This window comes from Phacochoerus africanus, chromosome 8 (genome assembly GCF_016906955.1).
Source record: "Phacochoerus africanus isolate WHEZ1 chromosome 8, ROS_Pafr_v1, whole genome shotgun sequence".
Lineage (NCBI taxonomy): Eukaryota > Metazoa > Chordata > Mammalia > Artiodactyla > Suidae > Phacochoerus > Phacochoerus africanus.
Window position 1 is genome coordinate 97,420,142 of NC_062551.1, and position 24,916 is coordinate 97,445,057.

The 24,916-nt window shown below is 43.9% G+C and overlaps 1 protein-coding gene across 1 annotated transcript in view; it reads left to right on the top strand.

Annotated features, from left to right (window-relative positions):
* PIEZO2 (piezo type mechanosensitive ion channel component 2) overlaps window positions 1–24,916 on the top strand; it is a 302,891-nt gene that overhangs the window by 187,359 nt on the left and 90,616 nt on the right. Inside the window, exons 8-13 of the mRNA XM_047793685.1 lie at window positions 12,197–12,359; window positions 14,862–14,981; window positions 17,853–17,891; window positions 18,776–18,914; window positions 20,264–20,412; window positions 23,547–23,777. Of these exons, the coding sequence (XP_047649641.1) occupies window positions 12,197–12,359; window positions 14,862–14,981; window positions 17,853–17,891; window positions 18,776–18,914; window positions 20,264–20,412; window positions 23,547–23,777 (841 nt within the window). The remainder of the gene's footprint in view (window positions 1–12,196; window positions 12,360–14,861; window positions 14,982–17,852; window positions 17,892–18,775; window positions 18,915–20,263; window positions 20,413–23,546; window positions 23,778–24,916) is intronic.

Sequence of the window (24,916 nt, forward strand, 5' to 3'; positions counted from 1 at the left end):
TAAAATATGCTTTAATTTCCATTTGTGTTTCCTCTTTGATCCATTGGCTATTTATATGTGCTATTTATATATATTAATATAACATTTGGGAATTCTTTGGAGATATTTCTTTTTGAATTTAATTTAATTCCATTGTTATCAGAATAATTGTATTCCAGAATAATTTTTAATGAATTTTCTAATAAATCATAGAAAAAATTTAAAAGTGGAGTTTAAAACCCTAGTTACAATACTAGTAGCTCTCATGATTTTCTCATGATTTCCCTAGTGCTTACCTTTTTTTTTTTTTTTTTGTCCTTTTAGGCCCGCACCCTCAGCATGTAGAAGTTCCCAGGCTAGGGGTTGAATTGGAGCTACAGCTGCCAGCCTGTACCACAGCCACAGCAACGTAGGATCCCAGTGGCATCTGCGACCTATGCCACAACTCATGGCAACCCCAGATCTCCCACCCACTGAGTAAGGCCAGGGATGGAACCCACATCCTCATGGATACTAGTTGGGCTCATTTCTGCGTGCTCCAGTGGGAAATCCCCTCTTGTGCTTAGCTTTACTGAGATTTTTGTTTCTTCATATGCCTCCGGTTACTGTCTAGTGTCCTTTTATTTACCTGCAGGACTCCCTTCAGCATTTCTTGCAGGGCAGATCTTGTGATCATGAACTTCCTCAGCATTTGTTTATCTGCAAATGTCTTAAGTTCTCCTGCATTTTTAAAACTTTTACAAAAAATTTTCTTGAGATATGATTGACATGCAAAAGTCTATGCATATTTAATGTATACAATTTGATGAGTTTGGGGAGATAAGTTTCACACCTATGAAACCATCACCACTGCTCTACAGGATGGGACACCAGTGTTAATGGACAAAACTCCAGTTTTTAGGCTTCTAAAAGGATAAGATTGATTTTGCATACTCTCCTTTTGGAGCAAAGTAAAGAACAGTGATCAATTGGAAACATCAACAAAAAACATATACACTCCCTTTCTCTCTTGAATCTCTCCTCTGTCTCTACAGGTTTCAGCAGACTTTTCTTTTATTCCAGCTGCTTGTCAGTGATGGCATGGAACAATGCCCTGTGCACCTCTGTCCGTGGATTTGAGTCAGTTGCTTCATTTTCTTTTCTTTTTTTAAAATTTTATAGATGGTTCAGTTGTTTCATTTTCTTTTTTAAAAACTCATATTGAAACATAGTGGATTTACAATGTTGTGTTTGTTGATTTCTGCTCTATAGCAAAGAGACTCAGTTATACATATATAATATTCTTTTTCATATTCTTTTCCATTATGGTTTATCACAGGATACTGAATATATAGTTCCCTCACCCCCATTTTTTTTTTGGTCTTTTGTCTTTTTAGGGCCACACCTGTGGCACATGGAGGTTCTCAGGCTAGGGGTCCAATCAGAGCTATAGCTGCTGGTCTACACCACAGCCACAGCAACACGAGGTCTGAGCTGCATCTGTGATCTACACCACAGCTCACAGTAACACTGGCTCCTTAACCCACTGAGCAAGGCCAGGGATCAAACCCTCAACCTCATGGTTCCTAGTCGGATTCATTTCCACTGTGCCATGACGGGAACTCTCTCCCCCTCATTTCTGAAGGATAAGTTTTGCCAGATATAGAATTCTTAGATGACAGTTGTTTTCTTTTAGTATTTTGAATGTATCAGCCCACTGCCTTCTGGTTTCCAAGGTTTCTTAAGAGAAATTAGCTGATAATCTTACTGAGGATTACGTGTATGTGACAAGTCACTTCTCTCTTGCTGCTTTCACGATTCTTTCTTTGGCTTTCAACAGTTTGATTATAATTCATCTCAGCATGCATCTTTTTGAGTTTATAAGCTTCTTGAAGATTCATGTCTTTCATTACCTTTGGGAAAATATAAGTCATTATTTCTTTAAATATTCTTTCTGCCCCTTTATCTTTCTCTTCTCCTTATTGGACTCCCCACAATTCATTTGTCCACTTGCTGGTCCCTTAGGCTCTGTTCACTTCATCCTTTTTTTCCTTACTTCCGCAGACACCATAATTTCAAATTTTCCTCTCTTTAAATTCATTGATTCTTTCTTTTGCCTCCTCAAATCCGCTTTTGAATTTTTCTGGTATATTTTCATTTCAGTTATTGTATTTCACTGCTCCAGAATTTCATTTTGTTTTCTTTTTACAATTTCTCTTTATTGGTATTCTCATTTTGTGCATACATCATTTTCTTGCCTTTGTTTAGCTTTAAGCATCTTTAAGATAGTTTTGTAAAAGTATCTTCTAGTAAGTCCAATAACTGCCCATCTTCAGGTATGGTTTCTGTTAATAATTTTTTCCTTTGAATAGGTTGTACTTACCTGTTTCTTTGTATACCTTATGATATTTATTGAAAACTGGGCATTTGCATTTTATAATGTATTAACTCTGGAAATTGGAACCAGGGGTTTGCTGCATTTTTTTTTTTTAATTGTTGTAGAGTCTTGGGCAGGGATCAACTTGAGATGCAAGCTTAAGATTTTTCCTGGTCTCTTCTGAGATCATCTTTTCCTGGGCATTTATGGCAGCTTTCTAATTTCCTCCATATACCTGGTTGCTCTTGAATGTAAGAAAAAAAGATATAGCTTCTTTAAATCCCCTGGAAGCTGTTTCAGTCAATTAGAACAATGATGGCCAGCCTCTGTATCTGCCCATAAGTAACAATCTGCAATTCAAATACAAACCCTAGTACTTGGAGGACAAGATGCTTAATGCCCACCCCAGCTCCACCAAGTCACACCAGGAATGCAGGTTTCAGATCTTCCCTGATCTGTGTGAATACCGGGGGCTGTTACCCCTGATCCTTTCAGGGCTTCATTTGTCCATCTAGAGTGGTTTCTTCACATTCATTCCCTGGACTATACTCTGATGAGTGTTATTCTTGCTGCTTTGATGATCAGAAAGAAATGGGCAAATCACCTCTCTGCTACCACTATCCAGACAGGCTGTTCTATGGAAGGTAAGCTTGACAATGACCTTCCTGTGTGAATAGGTCAGAGCACATTTTCTAAAAGCATCCCACCATATTTGAGTAATATTCCCACTAGAGTGTGGTGCTCTTTGATGACAGGAGTAGTATCTTATTTATCTGCATATCCCCAGCCTTGACTATAGTGCCCAGCACAGAGTCAGGACTCAGCAAATAAAAGGATGAATTTAATAAATGTGTCCTGAAAAGGAACTCCCCTATGACTAATGCCCTTTTCTTAGGGTTTCGTGAAACTCCAGGAGTTTTCTTATATCACCACTTACTGTATATGAGAAATGAGGCCATGTGATTTGAAGCCAGCAAGCCTGGATTCATGAGCCCCACCACTTCCTAACTTTGCCTTCATTTGTGCCTCGGACTTGCGTGTGTAATGAAGCCAGTAGCAGATTGCCAGCAGAGCTGGCCTAGGACATTCGACATGGCACCTGGTTCATGGGAGGACCCATGTGCATGTGTGGTGTGAGGCACATTCTCTCTGACTTTGTAATATCATTGGTTATTAACTATGTAAGACTTTAAAATGAGGTATTTAAATCTATGTTACATTATAGCTACTTAGAGAAAGTTATTTTCATGGGTATAGAAATGCCCACATTTGCCGTTTCTTTTCTCATACTCCCAGCAAGAAATGCCGCATGGCTTAGAGGTTGAGCGTGGTCTTGTCATAAGAAGTTGTACAGGGTGACCAGCTGGTCCTGGAAGTCCTGGTTCTGACTCATTTCTCACATTTCTCTCAGAGGTGAAAATGTGTTCAGGCAAGGGAAACAGACCATACATTTACAGCCTTCATACACTGGAAATGTTCTCCTATGAAACTGAGATGTGACATCAGAGAAGGCTCGAGGGCCTTCCAAAGGGAAATAGAAAGGAACAACCACATGGCCTCAACTTGTCCGTCACCCATCCCTGTCTTAAAGACAGCACACCTTCTACCTGGTGCAAAATCGTCCTCCGGACAGAAAGCTTTTCTTAGAAAGCAGCATTCTGCACATGTAGTATAGAGCCCAATTACAGCAAACTGGCAGCCCGTTAAGTCATACATGTTCCAAAAAGGACTTCAAAGCCATGATACAGAGCCCGGGGGACTCAATGCAAAGTTTTTCCAAGCTTAAGAAAACAATGTTCTGTGGAAACTGTCAGATTCTTATTCTACCCCCCAAAAAAGCATATATGGGTTTGGCATGGAAATGCTTTTCAAGCATAAGCAAGAAACTAATGAAAAAAGACATTAAACATTGGCTGTGTTTTTCATATGATGCAATTCAGGGGGAAACGGGGGGTTGGAAGCCAAAACAGCAAGAACTCAAGTGTAAAAGCAGTCAGTCTTCACACAGATGGGACGCCACGAGGACAGGAGTGTGTTGTTGGGAGGTCACTTAGACACGGGTTCAGTCTTGCTCCAGCAAAGATCTTTGTCTACCATTGAGGAAATTCCTTAAAAGGGTTGGAAACACAAACCTTGCTCTCTGTGGACATGTGACTTCCCTTGCCTTTTTGACATTGTATCCTTGCTTTCTCTCCTGTGTGAAACTAACACGGTTCCCCCCTCTCCCACCAACAAGTTAGATGTTTGGTCTTTACTTGTGCTGACAGGCACCATAGACTTTTGGAGTGTTAGGAGAGTCTGTCCCCATCTCCTGGTGGCTCTCAGGCTGCCTTGCTGGCCCCACTATTCTCAAGGGTAGTCCCCATACCTGCCCTGCCACCCGACCACATCATTCAGGGATGCTAGGGCCTTCTGGAGGCAAATGTGTCAGAAGGTGGGTACAGTCGAAAAGGTGCCCCAGGACTTTCTGTTTTGCCCCCTTTGAGGGGACTTATTTTTGTCCTTATTAAGGATCCTTGAACCCATGTACCTTCCCAGTTCTAGACTTGGAAAGTCTGTAAGGTCAAGACTGTTGAAATCAATCAAGTCTGTAAGATCAAGACTGTTGATTCTGTGTTCCGAAACATCCAGAACAAGACTATAGCTTGCCTTCATCCTGTTCATGTTCTCCTTGGCTTAGAAAGTAGCTGTGGGCCATTTCTATGCAAAGAGTATTCCTTTTTTAAAATAAGAAGTTAACATGCGTATCGAGGTGTTTAAGAGTGCACATTTGTGAAACAGAAGGACCTATGTTACTCCAACTTTGTCCCTGGTAGCACTTACTGCACATTATGTAGGAAAGGAGACCCACGCAGAGCATGGTGACTTGCTGGATTGCAGAAGCAGAGACCAGAGTTTGGAGAGGCAGAGGGGGCTACACTTGTGGCACAGGCTAATGGAGAGGAAGCTAGGCATGGAAAAGCCCCAGAAATCCACCCAGATGCTTTAGCTGAATTCTAAGCTGTGCTTGCAGAGGGGGAGACTCCATGAAGTTAGGCAAGGCAAAACTCTGGGGCACAGAGCACATGTTGAGGAACTGTAAACTCAGAAACTCCTGGAACTCACACAGATTGGGAAAACCTTTTACTTCAGGCCAAAGTGGGGAGACTTCTGAGGCTCAACTAGCCGTACGGGAGAGGCTCCTCTAGACCTGCTGTAATGAAACTGAGAAGCAAGCCTGCTAGGGTGACGTTGATCTCCAGGTGACTTACCTGCCTAGTAAAACAAAACTCAACACTTTAAAGGAAAACACCGCAATCCAGACACTCAGTAATATAAACATTGCAGTGTCCAGAATCCAGTTGAAAATTATTAGTCGTACCAGAACAGGAAATAAGTCAATCAGTGAAAACTGACCTAGAAATGGGAAACTATTTGAAGCAGCTCTTTTAATTGTTTTCAAGGTGGAAGAATATGAACATCATGAAGACAAAAACAGACTCCATAGGAATCAACCAATGGAATAAAAGAACAAGTGGAAGTGAGAGAGGTGTTAAAAAAAAAAATCCCATAGCAGAAATTAAAAATTCATTAAAGGGGCTTCAGAGAAAATTAGACATCACAGAAGAAGAGACTAGAGAACTTAAACATAGGGTCTTAGAAGCTATCCAAATTGAAGGAGAGAAAGAAAGGAGATTGAGGAATAATAATAATAATAATAAACAGATCCACAGTAACCTGTAGGATAATTTCAGAAGGTTTAACATAAGTGTAATTGAAATCTTAGAAATGTGAGTACAAAAAAAAAAAATTAAGAAATAATGGCCAAATGTTTCCCAAATTTGATGAAAAATATAAATCCATAAATCCAAGAAGTTCAAAATTTCTCAATCTAAACAAGCAGCAAAGAAAACCACACCAAGCCACAATATAATTAAATTTTGAATGGCAGAGATAGAGAAAAATATTAAAAACATCATAATAAAAAGTACATTATGCACAGAGCTCCACTTATGGCTCTGCACAGTGGTTATAAACTCGACTAGTATCCATGAGGATTTGGGTTTGATCCCTGGCCTCACTCAGTGGGTAAAGTATTCAAGTTGCCGTGAGCCTGGTATAGGTCACAGACGAAGCTCAGATCCTGCATTGCTGTGGCTGTGGTGTAGGCCAGCAGCTGCAGCTCCAATTCGATCCCTAGCCTGGGAACTTCTGTATGCTGCACGTACAGCTCTAAAAAAAGCAAAAAAAAAAAAAAAAGTACATTATGTGCAAGGGAATGAGAATAGGAATTATCACAGACCTCTCATCAGAAATGATGCCCGTCAAATGGCAAGAAGGCATCTTTCAAGTTCTGAGGAAAGAAAGAAAAAAAAATCAAGGTGTAATTTTATATCCAAGGATATAGGTGGAAAGAATAAAGACCAAATAAAGATGTTCTTAGATGAAAACAGAGAGTATTTGGCATCGGCAGATCTGAACAACACAGAATAGGTCCTTCAGACTAAAGGAAGTGATTCTGGATAGACACTTGAAGCTCTTGAAATCAGATTCACCTCTTGACTGCCTCTCAGAGACGCTTCGTGAAAGATATTATGCCTGAAGTTGCAGCAACTGGCCTGGGTCCATCAGAGAAAAATCAAGAAGGTGAATGTCAGCGGTGCATTGAGAGTAATGGAGGAGTTTGCATTGAATCACCCAACCTAGAACCTCTGTCTTTGGGCTGTATGTTAAGTAAAGCATGAAACATGGATAGAGCAGCCAAGGCCAAAATATAACAAAGAAACAAGCAGTTTCAAGACCGACATAACTGAGTCCTTGGAATATATCTACCTTATGTCTATTGAATTATGTTCACATTGATGACATGAATGAAATCTAAATTCTTTCATTCTTGATTGATTCTTCCACTGACTTTGAGAAATTATTAGTAAGGCTGCTCCTGAGGCCACCCTTGTGATAATTCTGAATAAAGGCTATGTTTAGAAAACTGCTGCTGGTGCTACAGAAGCTGCTAAGAAATACATGATTTGGGCTCTCGTGTTTAACCACCTATTTCAAGACACAAGGCCAAAGCCATATAAGAGAAGCCTGATAATAGAAGACATTGTGACCTGTGGTTAAACGAGAACTGTAGACATCAGATACACCAAAACATCAACCATGCACATTGAGGTGGGCCTGGGGAATGGATGGGATTCGTACTGGCAGAGATCAATAGGTCACGAAGACAGTAGATAAGAAAGTCCCACTCAGAGACAAGAACCAAGAGCTGCCAGCTGGAGAATGACTGGTCTGCCAGGCGGGAAATCTTCCCAGTTATTGTACAGCAGAATTTGATAATAACTGTAGCCTGGTGTGTTTCCCATATTCCCCGTTTCCAAAAGGGAGTTTTTGCTATGATAGTACTTCTCCACTGAAGCTTATCAGACACAATTCTGCGGAACTCTAAGGAGCTATATCCTAAACTGTAAGAGGGGACCAAGCATCACCTAGGAACCCAGCTGGTGAGTTGCATCACAGGGTACTCTTTTGTGATTTTTTTTTCTTTTTTTTTCTTTTATTGTCTTTTTAGAGCTGTACCCGAGGGCATATAGAGGTTCCCAGGCTAGGGGTCAAATCATAGCTGTAGCCACTGGTCTACACCACAGTCACAGCAATGCCAGATCTGAGCCATGTCTGCAACCTACACCACAGCTCATGGCAACGCTGGATCCTTGACCCACTGATCAAGGCCAGGAATTGAACCTGAATCCTCATGGATGCTAGTCAGATTCATTTCCACTGAGCCGTGACAGGAATTGAGATGTTTTTCTTAGGGTGGGAAAGAGTGTACTCCATGTGTGAGAAGAAAGAATATAAAGATATTTAGATTACAGCATGAATGTACCACCAAGCAACTATTCTCTACTGATTCCTCATAAATTAAATAGCACTAAATTCAAATATTAGCATTGCTGTCTAAACAGTAGCTGTATCATTCCAGCTTGAATTACCTACATCTATACTTTTATATGAGGGAGAATTTAATATTTATCTATTTCAAAAAGAAATTCAGTGATCATCTAGCTTGCAGTTCAAAACCGTTTTACACAGGATATTTCCAAATCCCAATCCAACAATTCTAAGTTGAGCTGGCCTGAGAAGGGTTTCCAAAATGTTAGGCCCATAATTTCCAATCTTCACAACACCTCATCCAGTTCCATATTTACTGTGCTTATTTTCCAAGTGAGGAAACTGGGGCTCAGAGAGGTTCATTGCCATATGCAAGGTCACATCACTAGTGATCCAGGCAGGATGATACAGGCAGTAATCCAGCCCATATCTGGATTCCTGTTCTTTCCATTGAGCCCTACAGCCTCTGATTTTTTCAAGTTTATTATACAGTCATGCTAAGCCCATTTAATTTAATGGATATATTTTAAAGTCAAAATATGAAGTAAAGAAGTTCCTATTGTAGTGGAGTGGAGACTAATCTGACTAATATCTGTGAGGATGTGGGTTCCATCCCTGACCTCACTCAGTGGGTTGGGGATCTGGCATTGCTGTGAGCTGTGGTGTAGTTCACAGACATGGCTTAGCTCCCTCGTTGCTGTGGCTGTGGCGTAGGCCGGCAGCTGCAGCTCTAATTCATCCCCTAGCCCGGGATCTTCCATATGGGGTGGGCACAGCCCTAAAAAGAAAGAAAAGAAAAAGTACAATGTGTGCCACTTGAATCCTTATCATTTTTTAACATTTAAAAATAAACCCATGTTTGGTTACCCTAGATGTGTGGCCATCAGGGTAGGGAGAGAGTGGGAAAGGATGGAATGAGAGGAAAAGTGGGTTGTTTTCAGGTGGTTAACGTCATTTCCCCACAGTTACCGCCCTGAGCCTCATCAAGGTTCCCATGTTTGTTTAGATTAAGTCCCCAAGGACCTTCCAGGCAGCTAGAGTTACGCCAGCCTGGGCTCTGCACCCAGGCTGGGAGAGGTCTGCCTCTGCTTTGCTTCCTCCTCTGCCGTTTCTTCCCTCTGGGCCCCCTTTATTTCAATGGAAGGATCTAAGATTAAAATGAGAGAATTATTATTATTTTTTTAATTATATATTTTCATGTTATGGCCACAGCTGCAGCATATGGAAGTCCCCTGGGCTAAGAGCTGAGCTGAGACCTAAGCCACCGCCACAGCAATGCCGGATCCAAGCCACATCTGCAACCTACTCCATAGCATGCGGATCCTTAACCTACTGAGTGAGGCCAGGAATTGAACCCACATTCTCACAGGGACAGTGTTGGGTCCTTAACCTACTGAGCCACAGCAGGAACTCCTAGAAGATTATTTTGAAATGTTTTATGGAGAGGAGTCTTTGCCTCCAAATGATCGTTTTGCCCTATTTCGAAAAAATATATTTCCATCCAAAGATTTAAAACCTATCCAGACTTTTATCAGCCTCGCTGGTACTCATCCACCTAGTTGGTAAGGGCTTATGTAGCTGAAGAACATGCCTCCCGGGATCAGTATGAGAGCCTCGGTTCCTAAAGCACTCAGAGCCCTTGAAAAGAAGAGACTGAATTCAAAGTGTGGTATCCAAAGGCACACCCATGAGGATGGCTGCCATCAAAACCCAGAAAAGTCAAGGGTTGGCTGTGATGTGCAGACATATGACCCTTGTGCACTGTTGGAGGGATGTGAACTGGTTTAGTCTCTGTGGGAAACAGGATGGTGGTTCCTCAAAAAATTGAAAATTACCGTGTGGCTCAACAGTTCTACTTCTGGGTATATGGGCAAAAATAATGAAAGTGGGGTCTGGAAAAGGTGTTTGTACACTCATGTTCATGGCAACGTTATTCGCAATAGCCCAAAGTGTCTGTCTTTGGAGAAATGGATACAAAATGTGGTCCATCCAGACAATGGAATAGTATTCAGCCTTCAAAAGGAAGGCGATTCAGACACCTGATACAATGTGGATGAACCTTTGGGACATTCTGCTCAGTGAAATAAGCCAGGCGCAAAAGGACAAATACTGTATGAGCCTACTTACAGTCTTCCAGGTACCCAGAGCAAGCCTCTTCATGGAACAGAAAGCAGAATGATGGTGGCCATGAGCTGAGGAGAGCGGGGAGGGGAAGCTAGTGTTTAATGGGGACAGTTTTAATTTTGCAAGGTGGCACGTTCTGGACATGGTTATACCATGATGTGAATGTGTTTAATACCCCAACACTGTACACTTAAAAATGTAAGATGATAAATTTTATGCTATGTGTATTTTACCACAATGAAATGTTTTAAAGTAGGGTTTTATTTTCAGTATTACGTTATTTCTTGTGAATGGCTTGGTTTCTGTATTACCAGAGACTGAGCAGATGTGGTCTGGAGTGAACCTGAAAACAGGTGGAGGTTTTATAAATCTGCTAATACCTGCAAGGAAAATCAAATACCCTGCAAGTCAGAGCCAAGTTAGAGTCACCATGTGCCACCAGATGTTAGGAGAGCTTTAGGGGGAGGGAAAGATGGCAGAGCAAGGACTCCGTGGGGGAAGGACAGATGGCTGTGCCCCCTGCCTGGCTATGGATGGGGAAGGGTCGGGGAGGGAGAAGAGAGGGAGGAGGGGGAAGGGAAAGGGGAGAGGGAGGGGGACTGTCCAGCTCCTCTGATCCTAAATCCAAAAGCTTTCAGTTCTGTGTATTTATTTTATGCAAGAAATTTGCATTTTAATCTAGGACTACAAAATGATGTTGTTCAGGATGTTCCACCATTCTCAGTAGTACATAACTCTTTTGTTATCAGGTAATATTTCTTTCTAATGCGAACTACCAAAAAAAAAAAAAAAAATCTGCCTGGACCTGGAAGAAAAGACCTATAATAACAAGTTCTGGTATAACTCATTTTATTCTGATTAAAGTGGAAGGAAATTTAATTTCTAGTTAGCTTTCTTTAAAATGTACATTCAGCAATTCAGAAATACGGCATGAGCCTTGGGATAATAACAGCAACTGCTCTGAGAGGTTTTACAAGTGGAGGTCATGCAGTGTTAGAAATCCTTATAGCTGAATGGAGAATGTGACATAAAAAATCAAGGGAATTTGCATATAAAAGCTGCAAACACTGGAAAGATGTGAAATTTAGTTGACATGTAAAAGTTTCATTCATTTAGTAAAGTCATTTCTAAGAAAAAATTTACATGAAGTGAATTTCCAAATGAATCATATTTACACAATTTCCCATTATATCATCAGATATGTCCTGGTTGTATAGTAGAAATCAACATTTTAAAAACCCATTTCAAAGTTAACAATTAAAAATGTCTAATTTTAATGCTTTGCAAAAATCAAATTGCCCATAAATAAAACTTGACAGAAATATGTCTTCCAGAAACTAGCATACAATATCTGGCTTTTATGGCTGAATCATAGAACTGTGTCCAATTTTAATATTTTTCCAATAATATCAACACTAACTGAAGAGCTGATGCTTAGTCCTACCAGAAACCAAGCATGTGCTCATTTAGCTGGACTTAGTAATGTTTTACTAGATACCCAACATTTTAATAATTCAGGGTTTTAATAGGGCTGATTGACAGTTAAAGCATACATTTCTAATAGGTGTGCAACGACCTAGTATTAGCTAGATTCGTGAAGCAGTGTAAAGATCATCTGAGCAGTGTTGCCATGCATTTTATGCACACATACTCTAACACCCGTGTATGCTTTAAGGATGCCTGTAGTATATGTATATTATACAAGCATATATAGATATTATTTAAAGATGTAGTTACACTCAGAGAAGAGTCATGAAGTATTTGGAGCAGGAGGAATGCAGCTAGGACTAGCTTGTGAAGGAGCTAAAACAAGTCGTTCGTATTCTGTTGCATTCTGTTCATATTCTCTTTGTTTTTACACAGGTTGTTTGGTATCAAATCGGTAATTCAAATAGACTGTTCCAGCACGTGGAAGATCATAGCAAACCCAGACCTGTCGTGGTACCACCATGCCAACCCCATCCTCCTGCTTGTGATGTACTACACGCTGGCCACTCTGATCCGCATCTGGCTACAGGAGCCCCTTGTAAGGATCAAAAGAGTTTCATGGTCTTGTCTGCAGAGTAGCCTGGAACTCCCAGGTGACATGGTTCATTCCTGTCAACTGCTGATTAATCAGTACTATATTTTGGAAGAACTACAGGTTCTTGTCCTAACGTGTTGTTTCTGCAAAGAGTACTCATTGAAAACAAATACTTGTAGAACAAAAACTGGCTTCCCTTGGACAGTATCACCCAACCCCTCCAGGGCTGCTCAGAACGCAAGTGGGAGGGGAGGACGAAGCTTCGTTTTTATTGAGGGCTTACTAAGTGCCAGGCCATGTGCCGGGCTATGCGTTTCCTTCAGTCCCCTACAGAATGCTGAAAAACAGGGATTGGACCCATCTTATAGATGAGGAAAAGGAGCTTAGGAAGGTAAATCACATACTTACTGAGCAGTAGAAATCAGATTCAAACCTACATATGACGACTCTGTGATGCCACACCCTGTTACCATGGCGAAAAGAGCTCCCCCAAATCTCAGACCTCCAACTTCTGATGATGCAGTGGTGATGGACAGCCCAGCTCTCGGTGGTCCCGTGACCCCCTGAGGTCCCATCACGAGGCCCGGCCAAGGACGGGTTTGTTTGCTATGGGACTGTTCATAAGATGTGGCATTTTGGGGGCAGAAAGGGAGCATCTTCTGGCCCTTCTCTCTTTCAGTGACAGAAAACTCCGGTCCCCTTTTGTTCCCCCCAAATGCCTGTGAGAAGCTCAGCTGTGAGGCAGCAGAGGCAGGTGGTGCAGATGAGGCTGCCACACCTCACTGCCACCTGCTGCAGAGCAGCCCACACTGTAGACGACAGTTCTGGAAGGTGTGGCCCAGTGGACGTCTGCTATGTTTCCCTTCCAACTTGGGGCCCTGGTGCAGTGCCTGCCTCCCCACTCTGTCTTCACCTCCAGGCTCCCTCCACGCAGTCAGCTGGCCTGGCAGCCAGAGTTTATCGAGGGCCAGCTGTCTCAGACCTGACCTCAGACTGGGGCTGGAGCATCATCCCAGAGGCCAGGGCTGCCCTGGGGCATGCACATTCCATCTTCTGAGGGGAGCGTCTCTGGTGTGAGGACCCCACCCCACCACACAGGCAGCCCACCAATGACAGCCATCCTAAGTGTCCTTGTTTGCAGGGGTCTTACATCTCACCTTTTGCATGGACCCACTGGTGGCAGGACCTGGTGACAGGATGCTTTAAGGGCCTCAGGGAATTCCAGCCATCTTCTGGTACCCTTTCCTCTCACTCTCTTCTGAGATATGAGTGTGCCAGAAAATCCTTTAAGGTATCATAGTGTTTGCTTCCTCCACAAACACACACAGCTACGAGTGTGTGCATATGCACACATAATGTGCAAAGAAAATTAAAATGTCTTACAGGAACCATTTCTGAACAATGCCTAAGTGCTGATGGAAATTACTTAAAGCTTTTGGTTCATAAGCATTCCCGATGCCCTATCTCTGTGATGTGTCAGATGGGCTGGACCTGTTACAGCCCCTCAGGCCCAGGAGATGCTTGGCTTCCCTATCTGTGGGCTGTCTGGGGACCAGGGAGGCAGAGGGGGGTCGGGGGGACAGTCTATAATCCAGGCGCCACAGTTCACCAGGGGGTCACAAACCACAGTGCCTGGGCGGTAGTGGGGTGGATGATAGGGCCTCCATTCGCACCAGTATCCACACCGGGGGTCTGTATTTTATGTGGGGCTGGGCTCTCACTGAGGCCAGGATGAGGACAGGTGGCTGTCATCTCCTGGCTCCAGATGGCCTGGTACGTCTCATGAAAAACATGCGTTCTGCAATAAAGGTCTACGATGCACATTTGAGTGAGAGAAAAGCAGGTGTCTGGAGGTAAACCTAATACGTGGCCCCCTGCGGCCTTGGGTGCTCTCTGGGGGCTCTCAGTGGGCAGGCTGGATCCCGGGCATTGGGCAGTAACTTGAGGTGCCCCCTCCAGCCCTGAATCAAGGGCATGTTAGTGCCCTTCCTTCAGGGAAGCCATCCTCCGTCTCACTCTGACTCCTACTCCCCACGTCTCCCCTGGACTGACTGTCTGATTTAGGCCAGGGTCCCCCTAAGGCCAGGCAGCATTTTTATGCATTAGCTATGATTTCGCTTATTGTGTGTAAGTTCTAGAAGATTACACCTTTAATCGATTTCTTCTCAATTAAAGACAGACCATGGCTGGGTTACTCAGTTAGGTGTGACTTCTGTGAACACAGCACAGCCCCTTCCTGCTGCAGGTTAGGACACACATAGGAGGCCTGACGACTTAACATGCAGGCCTATTCCTGTAATTCACAGGCTTAGCGGGGACAGGAACAGGCAGTGTCGATGAGCTTCACATCGACAAGGTGGCACTGTGGTCATTTTTAAGTGTCTGGATAAAATCCCGCAGAGTGTACACATGACTTTACAAATGATCCTCCGGGGCAGGAATGAAAAGCCATTGTGGGAGCTGCTCCGGGAAGCAGGGCTGTCCTGTGGTTGTTCTGTGTCTCAGGTGCAGGACGAGAGGACCAAGGAGGAGGACAGAGCCCTGGCCTGCAGCCCAGTCCCCATCACGGCCGAGAGAAGGAGAAGCCTGTGGTATGCGACCCACTACCCCACAGACGAGAGAAAAGTAAGCCTCGGGGGAAGGGGCTTCTCTTATTTTGCTGCTTTTGTATGATATTGCTGAATACAGAGCATACACCCCACGTGCAGACTCAGATCACTCTGTTACAGGAGTAGTTTAGTGATAAGTTCTAGAAATCTGTTCAGAGACAGGAACCCAATGCTTGGAAACAAAACCCTTCGGCTCCCTCAGACCCAGGACGATAGCCCTTTTATGTTTCAGTGCCTCCCCTCGAAGTCCCTTAGTCCTAATAAAAGTGTGTTCTTAATTTTGAAGAACAATTTTGTGTTTAAAAGAAGCAAAACAGGAGTTCCCGTCATGGCACAACGGAAGCAAATCCAACTAGGAACCATGAGGTTGTGGGTTCGATCCCTGGCCTCGCTCAGTGGGTTAAGGATCTGGCATTGCTGTGAGCTGTGGTGTAGGTCACAGACGAGGCTTGGATCCCGAGTTGCTGTGGCTGTGGTGTAGGCCGGCAGTTGTAGCTCCACTTGGACCCCTAGCCTGGGAACTTCCATATGCGGCAGGTGCAGCCCTAAAAAAAAAAAGAAAAGAAAAGAAAAAAAGAAAGGAAAAGAAAAATAACAGGAGTTTCCTCTGTGGCTCAGTGGTTATCGAACCCAACTAGTATCCATGAGGTTGCAGGTTCAATCCCTGGCCTCGCTCACTGGGTTAAGGAGCCAGTGTTGCTGTGAGCTGTGATGTAGGTTGCAGATGTGGCGCGGATCCTGCATTGCTGTGGCTATGGTATAGGCCAGCAGCTGTAGCTCTGATTAGACCCCTGGCCTGGGAACCTCCACATGCCACTTTTTAGGTGTGGCCCTAAAAAGACAAAAGACAATAAAATATAGATAAAATAGAGTAAAGTAAAGTAAAATAAAATAAAATAAACAATAATGGGGCAAGGCAGTGGTGCTGGTGCTGAGATGCGCCATAGGAGCAGTTCCCTCTGTCTGGCGGCCGCTGTGGTAACCACACCCACACAGTCACTTGGGGGACCGGCCCGTCTGAGAGGGAGAACAGTGAACGAACCTTCTGGGTGCTGGCAGCCGTGGGGGGAAGGGGTGCTTCCCCAGACGCCTGCAGTTTATGAGGCCTTCCCTCCCATCACGCATGTGTCACATTGTCCTGCCACATCATTAAGCAAAGGCATCAATATCGACAGACAGCACAGCAGTTTCCAAAGTGAGCTCTGAGGGCCACATCTGGGGATTCCTGAGGCCCTTCCTGGGATTCACAACCTCAGAACTATTTTTGTAATAATATTGAAGATATTTGCCTTTCGGCTGTGCTAGCCTTTGCTGTGATGGCACAAAAGCACTAAGACAGGGTCCAGGACCCTCGCAGCTGTGGCTGTTCCCTCGTCGGCCACAGGCTCACAGAAAACAAAGGCCGGTTCCACTTAAGAACCTTCTTGATGAACCAGAAATAATCATTGCTTTTCTTAAACCTCAGCCTTGGGGCACATGCCTTGTTCATACTCTGAGTGACACAGGGGGAAGCCCTTGGCCCGTCGCCAGGCTTGAGGGACCCCAGCCACCTGCCATTCACCATGCCCCAGGCCCACGGGGAGGGACAGCTCACAGGCAGCTTGGGGTCGCTCAGGGGTGGGCATTCGATGGACAGTGGCTGGAAAGTAAAGTGGTCGGTGACTTCCAAAGAAACTACATCTCTTGGCAGTGATCACAGGAGAACCTTTAGTGGAAACTGGAAAGACGGAGGACTTGCATTTTGTGCAGTGAAAGGTGTCAGAGTTCGGCGGCACTGTGTGACCCCTGAAGCGCATCGCAGTCACAACGGGAGGGAAGGGAGGATCCACTCAAACGGCAGGGTCCTCGGGATTTGCTGTAACCAGGGGTGGAAGTTCATCAGTGTGGTCTTGGGTTCCACGCTGCAGCTTGCCTGCGGTTACTGCCCCTTGCTGAGCTTGGGGTGGGGTCCCTGGAGAGCACCCCCAATGGCCTGGATGGACTCTTGAAGTACCCCTTCCTTTTCCAGCTGCATTGCTGGGTGATGCCGGATTCCCTTCACCTGCTTCAACCAAAATAGCCTCTCACAATAGGCTGAATGCAGAGAATCAGTTTTCCGTTTCTTTTGAGCCAGACAAAAAAAGATATACACAAATGTAAAACACCACCACTCTTTTCCCTATTTTTTTTAAATAGAGCTAATAAGTATAATTATCTATGTGAACAATGTTTAATGAATGGACAAATGAATCGTTTTAAATGCCTCCATTTATTTCTATTGGGGGAGATATTGATGGATAGGACCCCTGTAAATAAAAGCTCTTTGGGACCTTCAGTGATTTTTAAGTTCTGACTCCAAAAAGTGGGAGAATCGTTAGCTGAGTGTGCGCTTAATTTTGAGGGGAGCCCCCCCCGCCCCAGCATTAATAGAGCCAAGAGGCAGAGTCATATCATCGTTTTGCTGTAGACGCGCCAACCTTAAAATAATCTCAACCTGCCCTGCAAATCACATTTTCTTTATTTTGAAACTTCAGTTTCTTGAAAAGTCAATATTTCAGGATTCTGCGGATGTCTCAAAAGGTCCTAGGAGTAGAAAATTAAGCAGCTTATTCTCCTAGAACAAGACACTTGAAAAATATAATGAGCTTTTGTGCCCACATAGTTAATGACTGCTGATTTACTGTTGTGATTAAAAGTTAACATTGGAAGCTGGAAGTGGTTATAAGAAACAGCAATATCCTGGCCCATTATTCTCCCCCTTTGTATTTTGCACAGCTGGTTTTAACACACCAGCATCCAGCTAGTTTGAGGAATGGATATGCGAGTAGGAAAACTTTATAACTGGCTATAAACATCACAATGATTTCCGCTCACATATTAACATGCTGTCCTGCTTTGCTTCTTGCAGCTCTTGTCCATGACTCAGGATGACTACAAGCCATCTGACGTAAGTAAATCCTCAGAATGATCATTTCTGCGCGTGGAAGTGATGTAAAAGGGACGTAAATGGAATTAGCTCCTCAGAGTACATTTTCGTGGTCTATAAAATTTCCATATGTTTTTGAATTTTTTTTTAGCAGAAATTATATCTGGTCTATTGCTTTAAAACACTGACTCATATAACATGAGCTCAAGTGTAAACATATAAAATATATTTAAATTTTTAAAAAGCCACGTTGGAGGGGTTTTTAAAGGCATTTTGCTCTGCCGATATGCCTGTTCTATAATTTGAATGGGAACTTTTGCACGCCCCTGGATGTAACACAGGTATATATGTTATATGCCTAATCAAAATGTAAAGCCATAGAGACAGAAAGAACAAACGGGAAATTGCAGTTGTCGTATGAGGTGCTGGAGCAGGGGAATTGCCAGCTGCAGTGCCAGGCAGAGAAGCGCAGAGGTGCCTCTAACCTGAGACTCCGCTTAGTCCTGGGTGTGGGGAAGGCACCACAGCAGGGCCTGGGCCAGACTGGAGCTCCTGCAGGTGGAGGGGGGCCAGGAGGAGGGACTGAGCTGAGGCTGGAGAGGAGACCAGACCAGGTCTGGAAACCTCAGCATCCTTTCCAGGCTGCACACGTCCTACAGAGAACAGGGTGCAATGGTGTGGTGTGCCGCAAAGGTGGGCAAGGCCAGGCTGACTGTGGAGGGCGGCTTTGGAGGGGTCAGTGCAGGCCTGTCTTGCTGGTGGGCATCACTGCCCACAACAGTCAGCTTCCCATCAGTTCTGCACGGTCAAGGTTGCTCACGTAGTGGAAGGGAAAGAGGCGGGTCCATGCTGAAAATCGGAGCGACTGTTGCAGTGTGCTTTTGCTCTCCCCCGCCCCCCTGCAGGGCCTGCTGGTGACCGTGAACGGCAACCCCGTGGATTACCACACCATCCACCCCAGCCTCCCACTGGAGAACGGCCCCGCCAAGGCTGACCTGTACTCCACCCCTCAGTACCGCTGGGAGCCGCCCGAGGACTCCTCAGGTAGGGAGCCTCCCCTCTGGCACAGGCTCCCAGTCTGTCTTCGCTTCATCATTCATCAGATTTGTTATTTAATTTTATTTTATTTTATTTTATTTTATTGAAGTATAGTTGATTTACAATGTCAATAATTCCTACTGTATAGCAAAGTGATTCAGTACACACATGTACACACACATGCACACATCCATTCTTTTTCAGATTCTTTTTTTTTTTTGTTTTGGCTTTTTAGGCCCGCACCCCTGGCAAATGGAGTTTCCCAGGCTAGGGGTCTAATTGGAGCTACAACTGCCAGCCCACGCCACAGCCACAGCAACTCAGGATCTGAGCCGCATCTGTGACCCAGACCACAGCTCATGGCAACTCCAGATCCTTAACCCACTGAGCAAGGCCAGGGATCACACCCACAACCTCATGGTTCCTAGTCGGATTCGTTTCTGCTGAGCCATGACGGGAACTCCCTTTTTCAGATTCTTTTCCACAGGGACCATCACAGAATATTGGGCAGAGTTCTCTGTGATATACACCAGGTCCCTGTTGGCCAATCATTCCATATACCTTAGTGTGCATATGATTCAGTTCTTTTTTCTTTCTTTTTTTCTTAGCAGAGGTGTTGCTTTCTTCTGTGATCAGTATGATTAAGCTCATTGCCTTAACTTCTGCCTAAATTTTGTCCCTACATCTTGCTCTGTGTGTTCTGTTCTTGGGTATAAAATAAGTGGCCAGATAGGTAAACTTTGAAAAACAAAGGACAAGGGAGTTCCCGTTGTGACACAGCAGAAACAAATCTGACAAGTATCTATAAGGATGTGGGTTCGATCCCGGGCCTTGCTCAGTGGGTTAAGGATCCGGGGTTGCCATGAGCTGTGGTGTAGGTCGCAGACGCGGCCGGATTCCACGTTGCTGTGGCTGTGATGTAGGCCGGCAGCTGTAGCTCTGATTCAACCCCTAGCCTGGGAACCTCCATATGCCACAGGTATGGCCCTAAAAAGCAAATATAAGCAAAAAAAGAAAAAAGAAAAGAAAGAAAAAGAAAGGATAAAATATTATTTTAAGCATATAAACTTGTTTCTGGTGTTAAACCTATGTGCATAGATGTGTTTTAGTCTTTCTGTAATTTGATTCCGTAATCATAGTGGTTTTGCTGGTTAGTGGGTGAAGGTCTTTCAGAAAGAGATCTTTTTGTCTAATAAAATAACCAAGAGAACCCAAACTTGGAGGAGGCCTTTCTCCCTTTTCTCCCATTTATTGTGTTGAAAGAAAGATGACACACATGTGTTCCACTGCTCTGGATGTTTATATGAAATTCACACATTTGCATACATTTTACATAAAATAATCTGTCCCTCTAGAAAAGAAGGAGGAAGAAGAAGAAGAGAGAGAAGAATTCGAGGAGGAGAGGAGCCACGAGGAGAAAAGGAGCGTCAAAGTCCATGCCATGGTCTCTGTGTTCCAGTTTATCATGAAACAAAGTTACATCTGTGCCCTTATCGCTATGATGGTACGTCCAGGAGGTGGCGCGCATGCTGAAGGGGTGGGTGGCACTCACGCCCTTGGGCTCTGAGCCCCACCATCTCCCCGCCAGCACAGAGATCTTCATCCTCCCAATATTTGGGCAGAGGAGGGCTGCTTATGTTAATTTTTCACGGGACCTTTACGTTACAGATTAGATTTCAAAATCCCATCCTCCGCTCCTTCACCTATTTAAATGTGTGTGCTTTTCTCTTAAATTAGCCTATCAAGTGAGACAGTACCCTCTTTTGCCCATTTAAAAGGATGTATGGCTAGTTTCTCTAAGAGGCATTGAAGGGGTGTAGGAGTAACAGGGACCATTTTTATTCCCCTCAGATAATGAGAGTTGTAGTCACATCTCATCTTAGATTTCAGTGAGACTTTATTCCACATGAGCTGCAACAAAGGTTTACCAATCTAAGCATCCCACACTAGAGTCCCCAAGAGCTGCTTCTGGTTGTGAGTTCTCAGTTACCACTGTCTCCCCTCATGTCTGGGAACACCCTCCATCTCCTAGCATCACAGCTTCAAAAATCGTCCTTGGTTGGAATTCCCTGGTGGCTCAGCAGGTTAAGGATCTGGCGTTGTCACTGCAGGTGCTACTGTGGCTTGGGTTCATTCCCGGACAAAGGAACTTCCACATGACTCAGGTGCAGCCAACAAAGAAAAAAAAAAAGTACTTGGCCCCATCAGCAGGACATAAAAGAAGGTCAATTTCTACCCTTTCCAAAGACACATTTCTTGGGAAAGCTAATTTATCTTTGAGAAACCTAACACTTCTTTAACACAAAAAGCTTCAAATTTTGTGGCCAGTGGTGCGATCCCATGAACACTGTTTTTGATTTTAAAAAATGAAACTATTTCAAAATTATAGGGGGAAAAACCCCTAAACATCAGGCACGCAGTCTAGATGTCTCCCCAGTGAACCTGTTCTGCAAGGACCACGGCCAGAGCTGAGAGATTTGGGAGGCAGGAGTTAAGAATGTCTCTTTTGGGGACTATAAACTATGTTCCCTAAATAATATTAATTCTGTGCTCTTTGGGTACTTTTTGACACTTTCTATATATCAATCCCTAATTGAAACAAAACCAAAATCAGCAAAACTATGATTTTCAAATATCAACTAATTCTGATGCTGAACTCAGGAGCATATACATTTCTTTTTCTGCTCTCAAAATAAGCCAGATAAGTTTGTTCTTTTTTTTTGTAAAGAAATGACACTTAAAAAAAAAACTTGGAATACACACGAAGTTACTTAGTAGAAAAAAAACATCTATTGTAAGAACAACATAGGAGAGCAGATGTTTCCTTGAAGACATGCCCTTGTCTGGTACCATTTCTCTTGTTTTAACACAGCCACAATATTAATGTTTTTAAAGTGCCTGGTTTCCGTTGGAAGCTCCCACAGGGTGGCAGACTTTAAATCACAGACAGAAAGAGTAGTCCTGAGGAGTCTGTTAGAATGATAGATGTCTTTATTCAAAAATGTAATTGTAATGTATACATGTAAGGATAACCTGACCCCCTTGCTGTACAGTGGGAAAAAAAAAAAGAAAAAAGTATAATTGCAAGGAGTTCCCTGGTGGCCTAGCAGGTGTTGTCACTGTTGTGGTGAAGGTTCGATCCCAGGCCCGGGAACTTCCACATGCCATGGGCTTGGCAAAAAAAAAAAACAACCCACAAAGTGCAAATGTACCAAAGCATCAGAAAATCCTGAAACTGAGTCAAGGAAAGAACGTAATGCAGATTCTACCCCCAACAAGTGAGAGGCATGTGCAGCTTAAGCATGAAAGAGGAGAGGAGTGTAATAAGAGCCTCGTAATTTGTTTTTCTCTCTTTCACCCTCATCCTCCCAAACAAAAATAGTGTACAGGGCAAAAATCTGCTGGAGTTATAGTATCTGTGAAAATATGCTCCTGGGTCACTCACACACAAATGGCAAGGTCAGAGCTGAATTTCATCCTGGGATAAATGCATTCAATGTCACCTACCTTTGATAATGCCAGTTCCAGGGAATAATATTTTCATGAAAATAATTCAGACCTTGATAATAGTTATCACTCAGTTTTAATGAAAGCAATATAAATGTCTAGTTTATAATTACCATATATTTTAGCCAACAATTTAAAATAACTCTGCACTAAAAAAGCTAGCTGTGCTTTAGGACAGATTTGCAGATTACTACAAGGAATTGTTTCTTCTGTGCTGACTTTATTCATTTATCTGATTTATTTTAATACTTTTCTGCTTCCCAGATGCAAAACAGACTTGTAAAACGTGTTCGATTTTTACAATTAACTCTTGAGAATTCATGATAGTCAGGAATATGATTGATTTCAGTTAGGTCCAAATATGGCTAGAAAATATTTTTAAAGGTCTTTTCACACCAAGTTTGGTATCTGAGATTATGGTAAGAGAGGATAGATTCCTGAACAATATTCACCAACCTGACTTTGTAGAATGTTCTGGAAGCTGCCCTTCCAGGTGTACCCTGGATCTTCGGGGACTTGGTGTAAAGGGAAGATGCATCCTGTCCCAGACAGGACAGAGGCCAAGGTGGCCTCTCCATGAACCGGCTTTGCCGTGTGGGGTGTGCAGATGCCTAGCCTGCCCCTGCCTTCTGGAAATGCCGAGTCCCATCGTCTCTCTTCTCGGCTGCTCTGCTGCGGGTGCTCCCTGAGGCCAGCCCACCCACGGATCCCGGCGGTCCCCACAGCCTCCATTTCTGAACCCAGCAATAGCCCCACTCACCCGGCACCCCAAAAGAATGGCCGACCCCCCAGCAAGCTTACAGTTGCTCTTAATCCTGCAAAGCAGGGTGAAAAGGAAGACATTTGGGGCTGGAAGGCAAAGGGCGGGAATGAAGACCCTCCCCCACCCCCCAACCCCCCACCCCCCGGCCCTCTTCCTTCTGGGAAGTCGAAGGGCAATGTTATCTCCCAGGAGCAGCCTCCCCTCTCTCCATCCCCTGCACGTTAGGAAGTCCGCCTGCGATTCCCCCCAACCCTGTCCTTCCTGAGCGTGAATCTCATGGGCCTTTGCTGTCCATGTACCCTCTAACTTCTGAGGGCAGCACCTGCCTCGTACTGACGTCATGGTTTTCTTCTCCTTCCTCCCTCGAGGCCTGGAGCATCACCTACCACAGCTGGCTGACCTTCGTGCTGCTGATCTGGTCCTGCACGCTCTGGATGATTCGCAACAGGAGGAAATATGCCATGATCAGCTCTCCGTTCATGGTCATCTACGGAAACCTGCTGCTTGTGTTACAGTACATATGGAGTTTTGAGCTCCCTGAAATTAAAAAGGTCCCAGGATTTTTAGAAAAGAAGGAGCCAGGGGAACTTGCCTCAAAGGTAAGTGAACAGGAAAACACAAAAACAAAGCTTTCAAACTTCCAGAAGTTCAGTCCCAGATTTTCAGACGTCTGCGTCCTCGGGTTCTTGATTGAGTGTGTTTATTGGGACTTACTGGCACCAGTTTATGTTGAAAGTCAGTGGTAAGTGGACATTTATGAATAGTTAACTGGGCAGTTACTCCAAATGAAAATGACCCACTTGTTAGTCTTTTTTTTTTTTTTCTCTTTCTTTGGCAAATATTTATTAAAATCTTACTGTGAAGCACAGTGAGACACAACTTCATACCCACTAGCATGACAATCCCAGATGTCAGAGAGGAAGCGGGATTTTGGAGTGGCCCACACGTTGGTGGGAATGGGAAATGGTGCAACCACTTTGGAAAATAGTCTTGTCAGTTCCTCAAAATATCAACCTAAAATTATCATTAGGACTCAGCGGTTCCACTCCTAGGAGTACAGACCAAGGAGCACAGGAAATATATATCCCAACAAAAAAATTATCCATGCATACTCATGGCAGATATTTGTCATAGCTAAAAAGTCCTAAATGCCCATTAACTGACGAATAGATAAATATTCTATCCTTACTACAGAAGACTATTTGATACCAAAAAGAAATGAATTATCCATACATGCTACAACATGGATAAACCTTGGAAACATTATGTCAAGTAAAATAAGCCACAACAAAAGAATGCATATTACATAATACATAATTCCATTTATGTCCAGGTTAGGCACTCTGTAGTGTCTGGAAGTACGTTAGTGGTTGGCTAGGGATGGGGTAGGGGGAAAAGAGGGCCACTGTTATGGGGCTTCTTTTGGGGGTTGAAAACACCCTAAAATTGATCGCAGTGGTGGTTTCACAACTCTGTTAATATACTAAAAATTGGGAGTTCCCGTTGTGGCTCAGTGGTTAACGAATCCGACTAGGAACCATAAAGTTGCGGGTTCGATCCCTGGCCTTGCTCAGTGGGTTAAGGATCCGGGGTTGCCATGAGCTGTGGTGTAGGTCGCAGATGCAGCTCGGATCCTGCGTTGCTGTGGCTGTGGCGTAGCCCGGTGGCTACAGCTCCGACTGGACCCCTAGCCTGGGAACCTCCATGTGCTGCAGGAGCATCCCAAGAAATGGCAAAA